The 20,727-nt window shown below is 42.3% G+C and overlaps 1 protein-coding gene across 4 annotated transcripts in view; it reads right to left on the bottom strand.

The window, feature by feature from the left end:
• LOC122980395 (plexin-A1-like) overlaps positions 1–20,727 on the bottom strand; it is a 192,211-nt gene that overhangs the window by 98,837 nt on the left and 72,647 nt on the right. For all 4 annotated transcript variants that reach the window (XM_044348347.1, XM_044348349.1, XM_044348348.1 and 1 more), the window contains exon 4: positions 2,485–2,625. In XM_044348347.1, coding sequence (XP_044204282.1) covers positions 2,485–2,625 — 141 coding nt within the window. The remainder of the gene's footprint in view (positions 1–2,484; positions 2,626–20,727) is intronic.

Genomic DNA, 20,727 nt, shown 5'->3' with positions numbered 1-20,727 from the left:
GGAGTTCTGAAGAAAGAGGGCGTGATGGAGACGGAACGTCCTTGAGTGTTAATGGTTGTATGGGTGTGTGTGTGTGTGTGTACATGAAGCGTACAAGTGTGTGAACCAACACATTGTTGTATTAGTGTCTGTAAGTAAAGGTGGGTGAATGTGTGTTTGTGTCCCTCATGCCCTTAGCTGCTCCAGCTGCCAAGATTAAGTAGAGCAGACCACCGAGTCACAACACACACACACACACACACACACACACACACACACACACACACACTAAAACCAACTGTGTATACTTCTACATATTTCTGGACAAGAAACCTATACTTTAAAAGTTTGATCTTCAACATGTTTATAATGAAAAATGTGTGTCTTTGTGTTGCTACTATGCCACTAAAGTGGTACATCTCCCTCAGACCACTGCGTACCACGCTGGCTGAAATTTTTTACATTGCATTAGCAGTCTGCAAAATTCACAGTTGTGTCCTAAAATATTCCTGTGGCAGCTCAAACCTTCCTACTAATTAAGGAGGCAAGTTGTGCGCTGACAGTAAAGTAGCAAGAGAGGAGCAGTCAACACAAGGCAAGTAACGCTAATATTAGCAGCTAATGTTACCTCTGACTGGCCCCGACTCCTGCTGGTTGAACATGCACACACACACACACACACACACACACACACACACACACACAAAACGTTACTAAGAATACCACATTCAGAGGGATGACACTGTCACAGGTACTGAAGTGAACAATTCCCAGTCAGCTGCGTTTTAGTGAAAAATTCATCCAGCGTCATACTGCCCATGTTTACAATTTAATTGTGTTGCAGTAGACAAAACTTTCTGGGTAATCAATTTATTTTTGTCACACTGATCATGCTAAATCAAATCTGTTGTGATTGATTTGTCTCTATCATTTCTCTATCAGATCATGGTCTGTTTATCTAGATATATATCCAATCATCTGAGATGGAGGGATAGATTCCTCTAAAACATTCTTATGGTTGTTTTTTTTCCAGGCAGTCCAGAAGTGATCAACTTTATTTTCCCCAATGGCAACAATATCGTAGCCTCAATACTTCTTGAGCACTGACTGAAGAATTAAAAACAGGCGTCGCATGTTTGATCAGATTTTTATTTACCTATTCTTTGATCAGATATTTCCTGATCCTAACTTTTCTGATTTGGGAAAAGTTCTTGTATGTCTGCTTGCCTGAGACACTACTAAACAAGAATGGATTGAGAGCGTTGGCCGTAACTCAGGTGTCGTATTGTCACCTACATCGAAACATTTCAGACAATACCAAGCCTAAACTGTCATAAACTGCGACAGTAGTTTATCTGGAATACAAAGTGTGTATGACAGTTTACCACTTTAATTGTTACGGCTCTAGTAATGAACCACTGGCCTTTGGCGAACATTGCGTTTCATAGCCAGGCTTCAGTTTAGCAGCCTACAGAATCCACTTGCCTCTCCTCAAACACCTTCCACCAAACAGACCTCAGACACATATCACACCCTTTTTAATCAGACAGTCTTTTCCCAAAGCCCGTTTTAGATCTATTAAATACAGACATATTCACATCATGTTCAACCCCACTCCCCCCCCCACCCCCCTCCCCCCTCCCGCTCCATCTCTGCTTCCTTCACTCACCACACTAATGAGACAGAAAAACGAGGGGAGCAGCTGGGCCTGGGGAGCGACAGAGATGCGACACGCTCTCCTCCGCCTCCTCCTCCACTCCTTTCCCCCCAGTCTCACCATCAAAGTAGACACAGCCCTCGCCAGCGGTGGGGCTGGTAATGACCGCAGGCACATACACACACACTCCACATGTGACCTATAACACTCTCTGCATGTCTGTGCGCGTGTAATGTCTTGATTATTAGTGAACCGTCATGCGTGTGGCTGGAAGTTGGTTAGAGAGTGTGTGTGAGTGTGTGTGTGTGTAAGTGTGTTGCTGTGTAATTACATCCGGTGGGGATGAGTTGTGTTGTGATTGAACAGAGGGTAGGAGGGTTAAAAAATACCATAACTTGTGACTAATAGGGGTGAGGTCCGCTCTGGACAGTTGGTACTGGACTGCTGTGGAGGAAATGACTGTTGCAATCATGCAATACAACACAATGTGTGTGCGTGTGTGTGTTATACAGTATTAGGCTTGTGGGGTCCACCCAAATAGAAGAAGTAACTGCAGGCATGTGTGTTAACAAGGCATTGTTAGCCTTGTGCCGTCACCTGTGGTAACTGCAGTCTTGAGTTATGCTGGATGCGTTGGCTAATGATGGCTACATACATATATACCCATCATTACAGCACACACACTGGGTTTGTGTTCACCACAAGCAAGAATTTCATCAATTTGAGTCCATGTGACTTATTATGTTGCAGTTTGGTTCCCGGATCACAGCTGCACAGGAAGATGTATTCTGTGCCTGCGTCTCTTAATTTGTGCATATTTCCGTGTGCGTCTCAAACACTGAACTCACTTGTCTGTCAGTCAGCGTGTAGAGGTGCTGCTGGTCCGGGCTGAATAGCATGTCTCTCAGTAAGGGGCTTCCTCCATCGCTTACAGTCACCTTCTCATAGAGCGCAGCGGGACGGTTGGGACTCACGGAGTTCACCAAGATCTACAGGGAAAGACACAAGAAAGCACATTTAGAATCACACTCAAATGCTCTTACGAACATATAAAAGTACTTCAGATACATTCCAAGTCTTAAAAAAAACATGTAGAGATGTGTCATTTCACCAAATATCTTTTTTCATGCATCATCTAACCCAGCGCTGTTCATGTAAGATTGCAAACCATATTGAACAGAGTATCATTCGCATCATTATTGCAATAACAATGTCCACAAGAGAAACGTTCATTAATGAGTAAGCCTTGCAGGTCATCTCAAACACCCGTACCGTGTCGTAACACCCTTTTGCAAACCGTCTACATCACCTGCCTGCAGCTGCTTTACAGGATCTTTGACAGTAAAATAAGGTAAGATTAAGGTAGAAAGTAGGAAAGTAAGGTAGATTATGTTCATTATTGATTTATCTGTCGATAATTTTCTCAATTAATCAATTCATCATTTTGTCTATGCCCATTAGTATTTCTTAGAGCCCAAGCTGATAACTTCAAACGTCTTGTTTTGTCTGATAAAGAGTCCAAATCCCAAAGATATTCAGTTTTCTATCATGTATGACACATAAAAGTTTCCACAGCAAATGTTTGACATTTTTCCTTAAAAATGACTAAAACAGTTTGATTATCACAATAGCGATCTAAAAACGATCAAAAGAGAAAGCAAGATGATGATGATGATGATGATGATGATGATGATGATGAGAGAGCTTTTACTTTAGAGCAGCTGCAGACAGGTTCATACAAAGCATGTATGAATGTTACAGCCCAGAATGCTACTGTAACTTGTTGCTTGACAGAAGTCATAAAATAGTGTTAAACAGCAAAAAATACATTGAAAATGATGCTGCTTTTATTATAATACATCAAAAACAACATATTCCTTTCCTTGCTCTATATTTGCAACACATACTAGCACAAAGACATGGTGAAACAATGTAACGCATTAATCTTTGTTTTCTCACATCTTATATCTCCCTTGCAATATACAACCCATGAATCTACATCTGTACACTGCGTATTTCCTCTTTAAACCGGAGTCTACACATACAGTAGTTTCTGTATATGTTTCTCCAGCTGGGGCGATAGGCTGCATTTACTTCAGCAGTAACAGGTGGTTATTATAGTAGTCGGCAGCGTGAAATTACCAACATTTTAGAAAAAGGTTGAAAACAGCTGCTTTACAGAGTCATGTAAACGGCTTAATTGAAAGACTGTGTTAATAGCACTGTTGAATATAGTATCATATTTGTGAAAAGAGGCATGGTGTTATTACAACTGTAGAAAAGACACATCTATTCAGCAACTGGGAGAAACTAATGAAAACACTTTTAAAACTGAAATAATGACACAAATCGGCGCGTATGAAAACATGAAGTCCCTGCATAAAGCCCAGAGAGAATAACAATGCGCTACTATCTTTGGCTTTTAATGGAAACTTAATCACCCAATACACCTGTGGACAAACATAGTAATTTGTAGCACAGTGCAAGCGAGCGAGTGCGTGCCATGCACGGCACGCTCAAATTTTCTTTGTGAGCTATGGCGAATAATTTCCCCAGATATGGAAAGTAATGGTGCAGATACAAGATAGGAGATTGGCTGGCTGGGATGGCTGTGAGCCAAAGACATCTCAGCAGCAAATGAAAAGCACAGAGCGACGGGGGGGAGGAGGAGGGCAAGTATCAGCTCTCCATTACTGAGCTTTGTCGACTCGCACTGCTATCAGCCCACAGTGACAAGGAAGGGACAGCAGGCAATGACTGGCTGGAAAATGATACTGAACACACACACACACACACACACAGATAGGTTCACACCCAGATAGATGAAAAGAGATGAGAAACACACACACACCAGCATGGACAGACCATGATAGATATGCATACCCTAATAAGTGCTTTGATAGATATGTACATGCACACACACACACACACACACACACACATGAACGCACACATTTGAGATGAAAGAATTTATTTACAATCTCACCAAAAGAAACCAGGGGCAACAATCCCATTATCTCTCGCTGCCTGCTTGTGTGTGTGTGTGTGTGTGTGTGTGTGTGTGTGCCAGAGAGAGAAAGAGAGGGAAGCTGAGAAAGATAGAGAGATAGTGAGAAAGAGCTCATAAGGCTGTGATAAAGCACTGGAGATGAGAGGAAATATGGATGTTATTATCTAGATAATGGGCCCGTAAACAAAGGATACATTTCATTCACGGATGGCTCGCATCTAGACGAGCACACACACACACACACACACACACACACACACACACACACACACACATATACTAACGCGCATGGCAACATAGTTTTGAAGTACATACAACTAATATAAGGAAAAATGCCAGCTGACACATGCAGAGGTGAAAGAATAGTGTTTGTTCGATGGGCTCCCGGCATCATTTTACTCTCTCTCAAATATAAAAAAAAAGAGGCATTTCCATTGGCAGCCACATCTATCTCTGGACCAGACACCCAAGTCCAGTTCAGTGGCTAATGACCAGTCCCAAGCTGAGACTGGTTTTGGACACAGAAATGCAGAATAATACAGAGAATAAAAGTCTGTCTTTCTGTCAGCCTTCCTATCTTCTGTTTGTATCCATCTGCTTGCCTGTCTGTGCATCGTCCAGTCTGCAAAATTCAAAATGTACAAACGAACGTCTCATCATAGTTTATCTCGCTTTACACGCTTCTGATTGCGACACCGCTTTCAAAACAGGGACTCAAACGCCACGGTTACACTGCTACGCTACTAAATCGAATAAATAACACTTTCCCCCTCCTTTCTTTGTTTCCCTTTATGTCTTTGTTTCACTCAGCCTTTCCTTCTCAGATCATATGCAGTGCTAACCATAAGAAAAATGTGTGCGGAGAGCGAGAGAGGTGGGGAAGAGAGAAAACAGAAGAGCGGGTGAGTGAGGGCTGGCGACGGGTGAAAACAACAGGTAATAAATTAAATAAATGTATCCAACAGGCAGTGAAGCCAAACCTATCAAGAGAATATTGAAATCAGGGAGAGAACAAAGGACTGTAGAATATACAAACTGAACAGATGGATTGACTGATGGACGGATGGATTGATGGGATACATAAGGAGCGTTTGTATAATCAAATCAAAACGAGCTACTGCGCCTGAGAGTCAAGGGCTACAATCTAATAACCAGGTTAACAAGAGGCAGCCATACATTTCGGAGGGTTTAGAGCTTCTAGTAGAAGAGCTTAGTGCACACAAATGTCGAAAATGAATCGTGTTGTTTGTGTGCATGCCTGTGCATATGTGTGTGGGTCACATTTATCTGCAAGCAACTTTGGTATGTTTTTTTCACACGTGTAAAGATTTATAGGTTTATGTTTACATGCACAGCTCTGCGTGTGTGTGTGTTTGTGTGCGTGTGTGTGCGCGCGCCAAGTCAAGAAATCAATGCATTCGTCAGTGATGATGAGAGACGCCGCTGCTGTCTCATTGTCTCCCTTGTCTTGCTTAGCTTTCTGCTAAGTGCTTGATGGATGGATTCACAGAACGATGCTGTGCTTGTGTTTTTAGAAAAGCCCGTCTCTGCTCTCTCATCAACATGTATAATGTAACCTTAACAGACTTTAAAAACATTAGAGGCGCTGCCTTAAGTAATGATGTAGTGAAGTACTGACACAGCGAGGAAACAAAGCGGAAGTAAATTTAAGAAAAAGAGACACTTGAAGACAAAAACGTTGGATAGAAGGGCAGCTGGGAAAATAAGTGAAGATAGAATAACCCTTTAAAAAGTGTTTAAGAGTGGAGAATAGTGAGGAGCGAAAGCCACAGGAAAAGGATAGCAGCTGAATAAGTTACAGCAGGAAAAAAAAAACTTCAGTATTTGTCTCTTTATGGCTCCAATGTCAAAGTCCAAGACTTTTCATAACTGCTACTTAGAGTACTTCCATGGCCATGACCTACACTTGTTACTCCTTCCTGGATTTTAATTGTTGTTTGTCAGCTCAGCAGAACTGGGAAAAACAAAGAAATGAAGGAGTTTTTTTTTTTGTTTTTTTTTCCCCACCACAGCTGTGCTCTCTGGAGAGAAGTGGTCCTACAATGTTGACAACAACTGAAATCTGATGTCTAATGCGATAAATGAGCAAAACAAGTTGTAACATAACTTCTGATGCTTCCATATAAAGTGGGCCATTTCTGAAATTCACAAACATTCCCTGACATCCCCAGAGATTTTATTACCATCTCTGAATTTCCCTGTGTGCAACATGCCTCTTGGTATTCAGAAACCTTGCATAATCTGTGTATTACAGTTAAAAAAAAAAAAAAAAAAGGTTGCAACCAAATAAAACCAAACAGCGCACCATCACACCACACTGAAAGATTCCCAGCTACACCCTCTCCTCCTCCCACTACATCCGGCATCCTTTTTTTTTTTAATCTGTTCTCTGTGCATTAACACCTCCCTCAACCCGCCGATCCACCCAAAAGCCCCTAATGCCGGGTTTTATCTGTGCCAGGCAGGCCTGGTTAGCTCTGATAGGCACACAGGACAGCCATAAGGTGATAGGAAGGCTGAGGGGTATGACGGTGAGAGAGCTGGGTGATAAGACAGTGGCGTGTCAATGAGAATGATGCCTGTCATAGCCGCAAGTGACAACTGATGGAGCTTGTATACATGAAAGTGAGAGACTTAGAAGCTGAGAGAGAGAGAGAGAGAGAGAGAGAGGGAGACATCATCAATTCTGTGTCTGCTATTGCATGGGATGCGCTGTGGGAAGAAATGGAGGAGGGGAACTAGAAGGAGAGAGGAAAAAAAGTGAAGGGAGCAGGGTTGAGGGAGCTTATGAAGGACGCAAGAGTATGAGGAAGAAACTTTATTCAAAGAAGCACTTTCTGTATCAAATTATTCCACTAAACTTAATAAAAGAAGGAAAATCAAAAGAAACAAAGGCTCTTAAAGACAGTGAATTAGCATCACATGGAACGAACTGAACAAACTGGTCCAGGTGTTCCCATGTCTGTCCGGGATCCATAACAATCCAGCGTGAGCACGTAGCTGGGTAATGGCTTTGACATTTCAAAGTACATTTGGAGATGTGTGTGAACATAAAGCATACTTGGCTCACTAATAGAATGTATGAACACACACACACGCACGCACACATATATACACCACCTTTATAGGGGGGTAAACTTAACACAACTTGGTCTACCCATGCATAATGGTCGAAGGCCCCACATTCCTGACTTTGATGTGGAAGGGGGCCCCGTGTGTATTTGTGTGTGTGTGTTTAAGGGGCCCTACTGAAGTGGGGAATTCAGTGTGGCCCTCTCCAGAACAAAAGGAAATGAAGAAAAGCAGCAAGAGGGTGATGAATAGAGAAGAGAAAAGTGGCAGGGTCCTATAGTCACACAGCGATGGGAGGGAGTGAATGAATGAGCAGTAGATGACAGTACTTTGTATTAGTGGACTCTAGTACCTCTGTGATCTTGTGGAAGGTAACATACCTCTCGGTTGTTCTGAGCAGGGCCCTACTGTTGTTAATACTGCAATGTTTTATCCAAGAGGCACCTACTGGCATCAGAACAGTCTCCCTTTTACTATAAGTAATCCTTCCTAAGGTTGCTAACACTGTTTTTGTTTTCATCCACAAACTCCATCTGCTGGTGAAGATCATGTGATCTAACCGAACGCTCCTGAATTTATTTAGTATCATCAGATTATAGAAGAAGGAATGGTTGAAAGATTCTAAGCAAATTTATCTTCAAAGTTCATCCAAACCCCAAACCTAAAAACCTCTCGACAAGGTCAGCGTGTCCGCGGTTATTTCACACACGGCCAAATAAATGCATACAAGAGTCTGACCGCATTATATTGGTCTCGGTGGAGACTACCTAATGACAGCGTCATGTAAACGTTTCCCATATCCTCCCTGTCCCTCTTTAAGCTGCGTTTTCTATCTGCGGCAGATAAAGAGCTGAAATCACTCACTTCCTATCACACTGTGAGCCTGGCACAACTTGAGCACAGCAAGACACAAAACAAATCCATCAATTGTTCTGGAACAGCAACAACTGCCATGTGAAACGTCAGGAAACACACCTTCTCCCACTCACTGTGTGTGTGTGTGTGTGTGTGTGAGATCAGGGCTGTTTTTAGTTTCTAAAGGTAATACAGGAAATGAAACCAAAAAAAAAAGCAAAAAGAGACTCGTTTTTTTTCTCTCATTGTTCAAAGGTGGTATATATATGTGTGTGTGTGTGTGTGTGTGTAAGCAGATGGAGCATTACGCCTGAGTGAGTGATCATCCCGATACATCTATGGGACAAATCCCTCATCAGCACTACCCCACACACACACACACACACACACACATACACATATAGTACAGCTGAGAACAGAGTAAACCTGTACCATATGTGGGTCAGACAGTGAGAGACCAGGCAGCCTTTCTCTCAGCAGCACCAAAGACAGACAAAGAGCTATGGTGACAATGATGGAGGAGGCGTGCACTCGAACACATATACACACACTGGAATGTCAGTGTGTCTACTATCAAAACACAGTGTGTGTCTGGGGCAGGTTATTTTAAGGTCTGGGAAGGAGAGCAGATGCAAACATGAACTTTACTCTCCATCGTTCTACTTTAAAAGAGCTTTGACGGCATGAGATTCATCAGTATTTGTGAAAGAGTGTTTCTTGTGATTATTTATTCCTTTATGTTTTTATATGGATAAGTATATATAGACTAGCCTGGACAAATATCCCAGCTAGAGAGAAGAGAGAGGGAAAGAAAAATGGAAATGAGGAAAGTATGTGTAGAAGATCATCTTCTTCTTCCTCTCCTCCCTTTTTTCTGCATTGTGCAGCATCCAAATGTCTTAATCTTTCAAACACACTGTCACATCCCACCAGTCATTTTTTTCGCACACTATTACACATCGCTGACACTAACCTGCAAGTCTCCAGTACTTAAAAGCACAAAGAGTCCCGGGTTATCAAGCGCTCATCTATCATTATCACTGCTCCATTAAAAAACAATCCTTACAAAGGTCTGTCTGTTATCTTTTTAATGTTTCTACATGAGATTGGCTCCTACTTTTTTTTTTTTTTTTATATCTACCACGACAATCTCGTGTTCCTTTTCCAAAAAAACAAAATCTGTTATGAGGTGAGTTGAGATTTGGATGAAACAGGATGCAATTTCATGAGAATTTCATTCACCTAAAAATAGAAGTGAAGTATAAAGGGTTATTTGGACCCATTTCTGAAGCTACACCTGACAGGTTCTGTCAAATCTCCTGAAGCTTACATCAAGCACTCGTCAATGAGCTCCGATACGTGGCTGTGTAATAGGCCTGGGGTGATAAAAATGATACCAGCGATAAACACTTCATCAATAGCAATAAGAAAACTGTTCGATATAATGTTCAATAGTTTCACTTCCATGCATTAAATGTAAACCGCCATGAAAGCACATAACCAATACGCAGAGTTCAGTTGCATGAACAAACCCCGAGCATGTGTTCCCCTCTCTTGCTCAAACAGCCTATCGTATCCCTCGATAATGAAGCGTGACACGCAAACAGCCAATCGTTTAACAGGCGTGCTGTTCAGTCGCACCATCGACATGTGACACAACGACAGAAACAGTGCAGAGTGAGGAAATGAGCGCAGGAATTGTTTGTGTGTGTTTTTCATTGTTGTGTTAATATTAAAATGATTACCTGTGTGCCTTGATATATAAAGTGGTTAAATTCAACCTTTTTTTTCTCCTGGTCTTTATTAAAAATAGATCATTAAAAATGATCAATAATGATCAAAATCAACTGAAATGAAATATTTTATCATGATACATATTTCAGCTATATCGTCCATCCCTACCTTGTAATCTAGTGTATTCCATCCTATCGGGTTACTTGCTATGCCAACTCTTATTGAGTGGCTTTGGTATTCATCCGCATGTCTACGCCATGGTTATTCATGTGTGAGCCTGTGGCCTTTCACCAGCAGAGCTTACGAAAGGTCACATACTCACACAAGTGCGCACGTGCACACGCGCACACACACACACATACACACAGCTACAGCCACATAAACACAGAGTTACAGGATTTGGAGGAAGAGAATGGGAGAAAAAAGGAGAGAAAAAGGAACAAAAGGCCCAAGCCACATGAGGTATGATTCTCCCAGAGCATATGCATGCATACAATATGTGTAAACAATGCCGGAGAAAGTGAGCTGCTTTTACAGCAAATTAAACCTATTCATCACTGTTAAGGACTTTTAATCCTCGTGCTTGCTGAAATTAAAACACCTTGTCATCGCTTTATCCCTCTATCTCTACCCATGTCTCACATCCTCAGCCTCTCCCTTCCGATGCATTTCTGCCTCTCTTTCTCATTCATCTCCCATGGATCCTATGTACCTCTTTTTTTTTCTCCCCCCAGTCCTTCCTCTCTACCTTTGCGTCCTCCCTCCTCTCTCCCTCCAAATTAAATGCCTTTAGCAAGCAGTCGTCAGATAAGTGTGTGTAGCGAGTCGCTAGACACGGTGCGGCGGCGGCATTTCATCTTCCGACCATCACTAAATCACACTAACTCAATCATCTGCATGGAGTTACACACGCACGCACGCACACACACACACACACACACACACATAAACAAAAGGAGGCTGTGAGTGTGAAAAAAGCAGCGCAGCATCTGGAGAGGTGCTTTACTATGACTGATTTTATCAGCTGTCTTGCAAACGGGGGAAGAAATTGCACCACAACATTATCATATACAATAAGATGAGACTTGAAGATAGAGCTTTTCAATTGAATGCCTTTTTAGTGTCGCCATTCAAATGAGAAAAGACCTCCTCTTACATTGAAGCGCAACACAAATCCCTTATGGGATATCTCAACCGAAATAATATTACACATTTACATCAAAGACTGCTGAGAGGATATTTATGTTAAAGACATAACATGCATACCCTTAAAGACCATATTTAATATTTATATAGCTATGAGTGTGTGCATATAAGAATAGAAACCTGGCAGATGATTCCTACATTGACACCGGCATCTCTGGACCACTGCTAAACAGTCACGCCACTAAGGGAAAGGAACAAGCTACTAGCCTTATCGCACACAGGAAGGTGGGAAACTAAACAAAGATTGGAGAGAGTGCTAAATGCAGCGAGGGGGGAGCGATGCTATCATCTATGGAGCGCGTACGCAGGTTCGAGGAGAGAAGCGGAGCGCGTTCAACACAGGAAGAGACCGGCTGGGGAGTAAAGTGTTTGTATTGAGTGTGTGTAGTAGTGGGGGAGGGTGTGTTTGTATGAAAGAAAAGAGTGTGTGCATACAAAGTGTGTGAGACGGTCTATTAATTTGCATGTGTAGCAGAGTGCTTGCGTGCAGTGAATACATGCAAGTGTGCAATTGTGTGCACTGAGTTAATCTACATCAGTCACATTAAAAAGGCATCAATTAATAGCTTGAAGAAACACAACACAACACAACACAACACACACACACACAATGCCGCTCTTGATGTGACACTATGCAGCGCCGCTTGACCCACCATTTACTGACTAGATCAGCCATTCACTGGGATTACAGCGAATAGGACCTCATCTTCAGCTGTAATTACCAAGGTAGGTGTGTGTGTGTGTGTGTATGTGTTGGTGTGTGCATGTGTGTGTGTCTTCCTGTGGGAGAGCCAAAGTGATTACATGGCCACTGGTGCCTCTAATAGCATCTTTTAGAGAGAGAGAGAGAGTGAGAGAGAGGGAGAGATGAGTGATTTCCATCTTTCTTGGGGAGGAGCAGAATTATGGCGGAGGAATTTTATGGTGGTTAAGATGTGGGTCTGTTTTGACTGTGCCGTCGTGTAAGAGTGTGTGCTTGTGTGTGTGTGTGTGTGTGTGTGTGTGTGTGTGTGTGTGTGTGTGTGTGTGCGCGCGCATGCGTGTGTGTGCAGATGTTTGTAATGGATGTAACACAAGAGGCTAATGGGAGCCAGGCCAAAACCACACCTCAAGTGTAATGTGTGCCAAACCATTCCTGGCCACAAATGCCTCCCTTTCCTCCGCCTCTTTCATTTCTCTATCTTTCCCTCTGTTCATCTTATATCACCACCCCCCTCCTGAAACACCTCTGGTTTTTCTTCAGTTTCAATTTTTTTTTTTTTTTTTTACCCTCCTTTTTATTTTTGTTTTGACACTTTCATTTGCCTGTTAATCCTCCTCTTTTACTTTGAGCTGTCTCCCTTTCAACAGCGTCTTCTGTCTTTCCAAAACACAAGCAAAAAAAAAAAAAAAAAAACCTTACTCAGCTCCTACCCACACCACAAACACAGTTGCCAAGTCTGCTTATTATAAGCGACTTTGGGCTCGTTTTTGTGTAAAGTCGCTTACAAATATTTCTAGTCCTGGGTTGTGTTTTTTTGGACTTGTTTCTCAAGTGTAGTTTCTTATTTGGGCTTGCTCCCTATGTGTCTGACGTTAAATAAAGTTTGACTGAGCTCAATCTAAGTTGTCAGATATCGCTTCCTGCTGTCAGAAGCACACATGTACGAGCCGACATTAAAATCCTTAGCTGGTTCACCAGTTAGTGCATGTACCACATAATGTTAGGCTGAGTCCTCACCACAGCAGCTCGGGTTCGATTCCAACTCAGACCCTTTGCTGCATGTCATCCCTTCTCTCGATATCCCATCCTTCTTGCCTCTTTCCACTATACCTGTCTAATATAGCAAAAATGCCTTAAAAAATAATCTTTAAAAAAAAAAATCCTTAGCAGATGTTTTTGATATGTTATTTGAAAATATGATAGTTCTTCCTGTATGTATGTGTATGTGATTGATTTGTTACAGAGGAACAGAGCTGATGACAAGACAAGGAGGACAAAAGACAAGTTTTTTTTTTTCCCATATATTAAATGAGATGGCCAGTCAAAGGTCCAGTATGTGTATTAAAAGGCCAACAAGATATCTTTGTTTTGCCTTCACTGACATAATTACTTGGTCAGTTTGTTATATGCGACTTCTTAACTTTCATTTTCATTGATTCATTTATTCATTCCTCATTTTTTTGTTGACCGGTTGGTTTTGTTCAACTTCTTTAGAGTTAAAAAAAAAAACCCATAAAATTACAAGTTGCAGTATTTTTGAAATGGTTGCAAATGAAATGCAAAATAAATTCATACATATATATATATATATATATATATATATATATATATATATATATATATATAAATTGATCAAGTGGCCTCTCTCTCTCACATTGTAGTAGGTAAAAATCGCCTGTTTTGGGGTTTGTTTGTTTTTTTGGAGAGCCGAGTCCCTTCCATAAACCTGACTGCGTGTTTCTCTCACGAGATCTGGCAACACACTGACCACAAACACACCCGTGGCAGAAAAAGAAAGATTGAGAGAGAACAGACAGGGAGAAGTTGGTGACTGACGTAAACAAAGTCAAGATGAGCGCTGGGCACAAAACGGCTGAATCCCGCCAAACCACATCATCATTAGTTGGCGACACAGAAGATGTTTTAAATTAAGAATAAGGTTACTGGTAACAATAGGAAGCTTGGTGGCTTGAATGAGAGGAGATTTGAGGGGGGGAGAAAAGTAATGACAGAACACACACAAATAACGTCTGGCAGTTGTAAAGAACGAGGAATGCAGATGGTGTTTAAAATGAGTTTTTATAGCGTGGTTTAGAGCGATTTACAGCAGTGGTGGGCTGGCAGTGGTTGGCCCTGTATGTGTGTGTGTGTGTGTATGTGTGTGTTAAATCAGTGCGTGGCAGTCTGCGAGCATGGTATGCTATTCAGAACGTAATCCTGTAAGTTTAGTGTTCCAGTAAGATGAACCACTCCACCCTGGGACACAAACTGTCTGTTTGTCATGCTCTTCATCTTAAATGTCACAAAATTGTGATAAATGCTCCTCATAATCTACCAGAGCTGAAAGACATCTTATATTAACACACATCCTCAATTTTCAATCATATACAATAAAATATTGTATATAATAATATTTTTGGCTTGATAAAAGATTTAGTACATCAGAAAGTGGCACAGCCAAATTCATTTGTGGTTCTTTTTTTTTAAATGTTTCCATTGTAGGATGTATTCTGTGACCTCACATCTGTGTTCTAATGCACTTGTGAATTGTTGTTTTATTATCATGCAATATTGAAGTATTGTGGTGAGACACAATACTGTTGCTATTATTTATGAATGAATTTGCATTGTTTATTATCTATAATATTTGGATGTTTTTTTTTTTATCAATTTGGGCGGATATTGAGCACTTATTGGAAAACATCAAACCAATCTGGCAACACTGGCAATTCACTAAAGCATTACTGAAGAGGGAAAAAGCTCTCTGAGCTAGCTAGCTTGCTAAAATGTGTTAAATAGCATTGACTATCAGTTAGCAAACTTTGTTCCTCAATGAGTTAATTCACTTTATTTTAAAAGGACGTATTTGTACTATTGACACCTCATTACAGTCTGCAAACAATTTTCCTTTTTTGTGGGGCAGTTCATACTCATACTATAAGTGAAAATAGCACTTAAATTATAAGTTTGGCTTCACCAAACTTCACCAAACTTGAAGTCGCCCTTATACAGGCTTGTGTCCAGGCCTTTAAAAGATGAACTGATTAATAGAGTAATCATTTCAGCACTGTATTTAACTATTCAAAATTATGAGATGTTAATGTTGTGATAATTATCGCAATACTAATTTTGCCCATATCACCAATCTCTCTTTCAGTGTCTGTTACATACTGTATAGGAAGGTCAAAAGTGCAAACTCAGGGAAAGGTATTGGGTGTTGGGTTTAAGGATTGCTCTATATATGTATGTGTGTGTGTGTGTGTGTGTGTGTGTGTCTGCTACTCCTGGTTTCTGTAGAAGAGAGGAGGAGGCACATTCCTAACATGACTGCCCTAATCCTGCCCTTCAATACAATCCTCTACTGCCTCACCAACAACTATGTCTGTGTGTGCTGGTATATGTTTATAAGTACGTTACCTCTGTACGTGTGAAAACACCTCTGTGCACACATTTATACACACCAGTCTATACTTATCCACCAACACACTCCATATGTCAAAGAGGTAACAGATGAGACATTGGCACAGTAACCTCATAACAATCACTGGAGGCAGTGAGAGGAATGTGTGTGTGTGTGTGCGTTGTTGCATGCACTGTGTTAGTTCCACATTACTGGACAGAAAAAGGAAAAAAATGAACTTTGGGCCTGAGTCAAAAAACACCAAGATCTGTGCCTTGCTGTTGAGTTAAATGGTGATGTGGTATGTGATCTGTGCGTCTGGTGGGGTTTGCGCTGTTAGCTAAACATGGCTGGACTGTATTTGAGTTTCTCCGTCAGGCAGACCTCTGTTTTTCTTGGCATGAGGCTAAATATAATGCCTTCTGCTGAGAGTTTGAGAGAGATGACCTGATGGATGAGGTTAAAGTTATTGATGCACTAGATCTGGACTGGGAGTTGGAGGTGGGTGAAAATATGCTTAAGTATCTATAGTACGTGGGTTTGAATGAACTTGTGCATATTTGTGTACACACATCTTCACAAAGTTAGAAATCCTTGAGGAGTGTTTGTGGAGAGGGTGGTTTGTGGATGGTGTCATTTCTTTTTAACAGGCTTTTTGGACGCACATACGCACTAAATAAGTAGTGTAATGTAGCACTGCTGTTTCTTCTCCCTTCCTTCAGGAAGAGTCGCCAACTTCTCCACCCAAGCGAAGAGAACAGCTGCTGTCTGAAACCAAAAGCCTGACCCAGCATTATGGGCAAGACAAAACGTAACTGTTTTTCTATCCTCACCCCGCTTTAATGCCCCTCCAGCCCCAGGTGAGGCCACCCACTTTTTTGCCCAGATTGCTAACTCTTCATTGGGGAGGAGCCAGAGGAAAGTCCCTGGCTTGGGTTCTGGGGCCTGGTGCCGGGAATCCACCTCTGAAACTGAAGGAGGAGAAAGAAAGGAGAACTGGGAAGTCTGCCACTGACAGGAACACAAGTGAGAGTTGGGGCAGTGTGGCTTTCACGCCTCCACTACACCCTTTCAACGCCTTTTCTTCCACCACTTCATCTCTGGGTTGTTCATTCAGCGTTCTTCTCCTCTTTACATTTTTATATCTCACTCCATCTCTCAGCTCAGTTCCCATTTCCCTCCCTCCCGGCTCATTCCGCTCTCCTAGTGTGCTGTAATGGTCCACGGGGACGGTCTTGGCTGCTGCCCACCAAATACAACGAGCATGACTGATTCAAGAGCCAAAAGACTGGACCGGACAGAGCGGATGGGGAAAATGTTGTTCTCCATATGTGTGTGTGTGTGTGTGTGTGTATCATGGACTGTACATAAAGATGGACGACATGACAGCTCCCCAAAAGTGAAGCCAAAATATTTGACCACCCCCTGCTGGCTGCAGTATAGGTCATAAATCCGGCCCCCTCCATGTTAGAGGATGGGACATGAGCCAAACAAAAAAATCAAAGTACACGTCAAATACATTTTTCCCAAAGATGGTTTCTGTCATTTTAGGTAGTTCTTATCACGCTGATGTTTGTCCAAGTGCTCATTTTTCAGATAAGTTTGTTTTTAAATAGTTATTTGATGATATAAAAAGGGGATGTGATGTTATGATTGACAGCTGCGACAGCCGCTGTCAAACCTCCGTCAGGCGGCGGGGCGGCTGAGGAGGGGGGCGTGTCCCGCAGGCCGTCATCTCGCCGCCCGACTCTACTGCGCAGACTCTGACTCCAAATGATGTCATACAAGTAAGATGGCAGCTACCGGAAAGGAGATATTTTGGCTTCAATTCTGCATAGCGGTAGGAAGTGGAGACGCGTCATCCATATTTATATACAGTCTATGGAGTGTGTGTGTCAGAGAGTGACAACCGAGAGGATGAGAAAGAGAGACTGAGCTGTTGAAGTCATCCACAGAGAGGACGGGGAATAAGAGACCACACATTGCTCTGACTGGACCCTATTAAAACACACTCAACACTGCACCATTTCTCTGTGTGTGTGTGTGTGTGTGTGTGTGTGTGTGTGTGACAGAGAGGGAACAGCTGTGGAGAATACATAGTGACATTCAGCAGATGTGCTAGCCATGTGTGCAAGCACACGCAAACACACACACACACACACACACACACACTGAAGTGGAGACATGACCTAGTCTCAAGTGCTATTTAATCCCTTATAGTCATGATGTAGTCAAGAAATGATGCCAATGGAAAGGAAAAATGAGGAAGATACATTTTTGACATTGTTTTCACCCTTGTCTCTTCTAGTTAAGTGTTTTGAAATGTTCCAAAAATACTGTAATTGCTCAATAACTTCCCTTCACTGGATTTTAAATCAGCTAACACAGCATCTCCTTAGGTCAACAGGTCATTTGTTAGTGCAAAAGTATACGTTTTAAACCGTGTGTTTAAAACATTGTGTGGTGTGTAGGGAGAGTCCGTCTATCAGTTCATCTGTCCGGTCTGTTGTTGAGAACTTGATCTGGATTCCAATCTCACTCCTCCTGTCTCTTTTATGAAAACACACCACCACAGATCGCAGCCAACACCGGGGCAGTCGATGCGTTTCAATAGTTAATACGGGCAGTGACAGAAATAGGAATGAGAGGAATGTGGTTTGCGGAGTGCTCTTGAGTTTTGCCCGTTTACACACCTACAGCAGACGATCGCTGTAGTGAACGGGTGTGACTGTCGCTTTGTCTGTTTCAGAAATGTACCTATGCTAATCAAAGAGGAGCTTTTCATTACTTTTAGACTTCGCAGTTCTTCTCAGCCAATGAGAGGAAATGAACCTACAAAACCAGGGAGCAGATGTTGTCTCCCTATCATGAGAGGAGCCGAGTGATAATAAATCATTCACCCACCACATTCTAGTCGAAAAGCGTGGACGGGTAACACTGAACCAGGAGGTGGGTACAGATTTTCAGCCTCTGGACCGAGCTGAGCAGACACATCGTTTGCTTCTATATGTGGGCTGCAAGCTTGGCGTGCTGCACTCAAATAACATCTATTAATACCTCGACTACACAACTAGCGCCACTTTACACTGCCTTATGTAACCGTGGGGTCACAGAGGGCACAGTTAGAGATAGACTATGACTGAGGAAGTGTACAGTATGCACAAACATACAGGAATACACTCCTGTGCACACACACATACACCACTCTGCCTCCACTGTGGTTGACGTGCAAACAAACACAGAGGCGTGCACACACACACATACACACACACACATATACACACACACACACACTCCAGGCATGCCAAAGCAGCAGCACATGAGCAGCTGGTACGACCAGGTGGGGGACAGATGCCCCGCCTCTGGTTTGGCCTGTAGCCATGGTGACACAATGGTTCCCGACCAATGGCTGCAGTCTCTGGAGAGGAGGTGGGGATGGGTTTGGTTGACACCCAAAGCTATCCAGATGATATAGCCCACCCACATTCAACCACATTCCTGCCAAATTATGACAATTAGAAGCTGTAATTGACTTGCTGCATGTTTCTGTGGGTGCCTGATTCCATCCAGAGCTGGGCAGCGCTCATACAATTAGCATGAACAAATCTGGCGACATTCAAATCAAGGGGGACATTACCAAGAAAACCAGGAAGTGAGTGTTTTCAAACTTTTGTAAGTTTTCGTGAGGCTTTTGTTTTAAATAGTTTGTGTTTCCCACATAGGGAAACTGTGTTCAAATGATTTACAGGGCACAAAACCAGAACTAAAATATTATTATGCTGTAATGTGTTGAAAGAGTTGAACTTAGAGTGGTCCCATAGGCTCAAAGTACAAACAGAGAGAAGGGCAGCTCTGAAAAAGAAAGAACAGAAAGAATTGAAAGAAAAGATAAAAGGAGGAATGATGGAGGGGGAAAAAAAAAAGAGAGGAAAGCTCGAGAAAAGCTGATTGATGAGTGTGAGGCCTTTTAAAAATCAGAGGCTGCTGGCTGCCAATTACTAACAGATAATGTGTGTGCATGTTTAAGCGAAGGACAGGCAAACACAGAGAGAAACGGAGAGCAGAGTTTGTCTAAAGTGTTGGCCAGCTGGGTCAACTCTCATTCCTCTATGTCAGCAAAGGGAGGACATGATGGAGGTATGAAGAGAGGGGGGGGAATGCAGGAGAAAGCCAGAAGTAAAGAACGTTAGTGAGACAACAACAGATGACAAGTAAGGAAGATGACCATTTGTCAGTTTCAATTTGGATGAGGGTCCGGATACAATCCGAGGCAGGAACTGAAAGGAAGAAAAGAGGCGTGACCTGAAAGATAAATCTTTGCTTTTCTCTGTTTTTTGTTGTTTTTTTTTTCCCCTCCAACCACCAGTCTCATCAGTGTTTTCTTTTCCCAGGAAGATACAGGAGTTTTTTTTCTGTATGTCAACATTTTATCGCAGTGTTTTTGCTGATGTTGCGACTGCGCTAAAGAGAAGTAGTGGTACGGTACAAGCAGAGTGGTGTAAAAGTATAACTTGATGAGAAATGGCATAGGCATCAGGATACTGTGCGGCAACATCAGCATCTACGGAGACGGCTCTAGTATCTGTTTGTGTGCCCCTGACAAAGCAGCCTCTGACACATGTCACTAAGCATTAAATCCCTTATCTCCTCCTCTGCAGTCTGCTTTCTAAACCAGCTCTCTCAGACTCCTTCTGCAGGGCGCTGTGCTTCAAATAAAGCTTTAAAAAGAGTGGAAGTAAGTGAAAATTGTGTTAAGGGTTAATGTGCGTCACCTCATTGACATACACATGGAAAATGCTCAACTAGTGAGAAGGCTTTCCCCCCCCCCCTTGGACCAAAATAGGCGAAAGGAAAAGAATGCACAGCAAAGTTTCCAGACGGTCAGCTGAGAGCACTGGACTGTCACAAGACTGCTTTTTATAGAAGCGCTCTTTATTGTGTCTCTTTCTTTAACTCTCTCTCTCTTTCTCTCTCTCTCTCTTTCTCTCTCTCTCTCTCTCTCTCTCATGCACACCCACACACACACTCAAACATCTGCCAACTTATCTTGCCCTTTCGCTTCCTCTCGTCTCTCTCCCACTGCCCCACAG

The sequence above is a fragment of the Thunnus albacares genome, chromosome 4 (genome assembly GCF_914725855.1).
Source record: "Thunnus albacares chromosome 4, fThuAlb1.1, whole genome shotgun sequence".
NCBI lineage: Eukaryota > Metazoa > Chordata > Actinopteri > Scombriformes > Scombridae > Thunnus > Thunnus albacares.
Note: the sequence above shows the minus strand (reverse complement) of the source record. Positions and strands in the feature narration are given on the sequence as shown.